Here is a 2,572-nt window from a genome sequence, read left to right as displayed (position 1 = left end):
GTTTGGGCATAATGAATGACAAAAGTTTGGTCGCTGATTCAGAGAGCTAACTCGCCGACCGACATTTCACTTCTTTGTTCTGGAGTTCCGGATCAGCTCACATAAACTTCGCCGTTCTGCTTCATTTGTTGACCTAGGTGTGTGACTAATTCTCATATAATATCTCATAAGCTTGGTGGTGGATCGACCGTTCGGCGGTGTGATATTTAGATATCTATGTCGCTCGGAATGGTTAACGACTACACTTAGCGAATTTTCTCCTCTCCCTGCGCTCTTTCAGATAAGCGCATTGTGATAGTGGCTAACGTCCTCTAAATTTCTGGAAGACCATGCAAATCTCTAATCATTATACCTGAGCATGCCGCTCATACCTTTTAATTAAGCCTCATTAATGCTCCACTATAACATGCTGACACGTGCCCCACTTTTTGCCGTCGCACGCTAGACGTGATAGGTGGATATCCGCTGGTGATCTGACAAGTGTCTTTTAAAATTCTATGACTGGATCTTCTCCTAGTTTTGCGTAACCCTTGATCGGATAGTTGTGAGCGATCGACCATGAAGTTTATAAAGCTCCCTTTGCTCGCCATCATCTTCACCATGTCTTGCATCTTCTTCTTCGAGCAACCTCTGCGATTCCGAATTCAAAAGCGAAGCAAAGAAGGATCGGCAAGCGACAAACCTATTTCTTCGGAACGGGTGGTTCCAGGGTTGAGAGATCCATGACAGAGTCCGTCGTTGCTGCCGCCACCGCCGTGGAGTGGCGCAGAGAAGAAAAAGGAGGCAGGGAGGAGTGGAGCAGGGCGAAGGATGCCATGGTCGATCTCCAGGTCGCTTGTCTCCCTAACCATCACCAATGCTTTTTCAATAATATCGCTACTGCCCGATAATCCGAAACTTGTTCAACTGTCCTTGTGCAGTTCGTTCAATGGATATTTACATTTCCCTACCCAAAAACTTTTATTTTTAAATTAGCTCCAAATACTATTAACATACTTTCAAAAATAACATTAGAATTCAATGGTATCTATAAATCATCACAGCACGAGGGACAAATGATATAATCCAGAATTAATGAATTACATAATACTGTGATTACTTATAAATGAGTATTTATGAGTCGTGATAAAATCTATAATTAATTTATAATTTATTTTGTTTTAGGGTTGAAAATTGACGTGGTAAATTTCGGTCATGTTCGGGTGGAACAGCCCAAAGTGGCGCTCTGTTCCGGCCGGCTTCTGGTTCTCGTTGAACATGGCGAACAGGTACGTCTCCGTCGCGTTTCCTGGCTTCCTCGGCGTGCCCCCGCCCTTGCGCACGTGCGCCACCAAGTTGTTGACGTATGCCGCCGCGTTCTCCACCGTCGCTCCCAGTCCCCCGCCGCCCGACGGCCAGCCTGTCTCCGATACCACCACCTCCACCTCCGCCGCCCCGGCCTTCTCCAGCGCCGCGTGCACTGAGTCCACCATGGCGTCGAACAGGTTGTCGTACCCCAGCGCGCCGTCGCGCACCACCACGCCGGCGGCCCTGAATAGGGCGTAGTCCAGCGCCACCTCCCCCGGGTTTCCGGCATAGGAGAAGTAAGGGTACACGTTCACCAGCAGCGGCGCCGACGTCGACCGCAGAAACGCCGCGATTGGGGTCATAACGCCGGCGGCGGCCTCCGAGAACGCCCCCTGCGACGGCGGGTACGACACGCCGAGCGCCGTCGTGGCCACCGACGTGGTGACGGGGATTCGGAGCCCGGCCGCTCTCACCGCGGCGGCGAGATTGCGCATGGCCGGGAGCACGTTCCCTGCCATGTCCCCGGGGACTACCTCGTTCCCTGCGTTGATGTAGCGGAAGCGGACGGAGCCGGCGAAGGGGGCGACGTTGGCCGCGACCCATTTCTCGGCGGCGGAGGGGTCCGCGGCGAGGCCGGGGAGCTCCTCATTGAGCGTGCCGAGGACGACCTCGATACCGGAACCGCGGAGGGCGGCGAGGGCGGCGGCGTCGGGGTGGAAGAGACGGAGCCTGCCGATGCCGCGGGACTCGAAGAGAGACACCACCTGCGCCGGCGATGGGAGGTTGTCGCCGAGCATACCGTAGTTTACTCCGACGACGGCCCCCTGAGCTTCTGCAATAATCACGAGCTCTGTTTTTTCGTATGCAACGATCGAATTATGAAGAAAAAACAAGAAAATTGTACCTGATCGAGAACAGAAATCGATCAAAATTGTAAAAATCAGTAGAACAATCATGATCAAATTCGCGATTTTCACACCTCTTTCAATCGATTCAATGAATTTTATCCCAAGTAAACTCGAGATTTATATAAACAGAGGACGTAATTAGGACAACCGCCCACCAACAAATTTAAGATAGAAATTTTTCACATCAATTTTGGAATTTTCCTCTTCTGTTTTTTTTTTTCCACTTTTGCAATACGATAGAAAATAATTTTAGTTAAATTTAATATTTTTCTTCAAATTTTTATCCTGGGTAAATCGGAAAAGAAATCCAAAGGATTGATATGCCTAGGTGACAATCTTATCCTATTGGTGCAACTTCAAATTTACAATGAAAAATT

The 2,572-nt window shown here is 49.7% G+C and overlaps 1 protein-coding gene across 1 annotated transcript; it reads right to left on the bottom strand.

Moving 5' to 3' along the window:
* Positions 1-1,028: 1,028 nt before the first annotated feature.
* LOC121982911 (putative glucan endo-1,3-beta-glucosidase GVI) lies at positions 1,029-2,285 on the bottom strand. The gene is made up of 2 exons (XM_042535918.1): positions 2,192-2,285; positions 1,029-2,119 (listed from the first exon to the last, which is right to left on the bottom strand). The coding sequence occupies exons 1-2, from the start codon at positions 2,241-2,243 to the stop codon at positions 1,161-1,163; spliced, it is 1,011 nt and encodes a 336-aa protein (XP_042391852.1). The 5' UTR covers positions 2,244-2,285; the 3' UTR covers positions 1,029-1,160.
* Between the last annotated feature and the right edge of the window lie 287 nt (positions 2,286-2,572).

The sequence above is a fragment of the Zingiber officinale genome, chromosome 5A (assembly GCF_018446385.1).
Source record: "Zingiber officinale cultivar Zhangliang chromosome 5A, Zo_v1.1, whole genome shotgun sequence".
NCBI classification, from domain to species: Eukaryota; Viridiplantae; Streptophyta; class Magnoliopsida; order Zingiberales; family Zingiberaceae; genus Zingiber; species Zingiber officinale.
The sequence above is the reverse complement of the archived record's forward strand: the minus strand, read 5'-3'. Positions and strand labels throughout refer to the sequence as shown.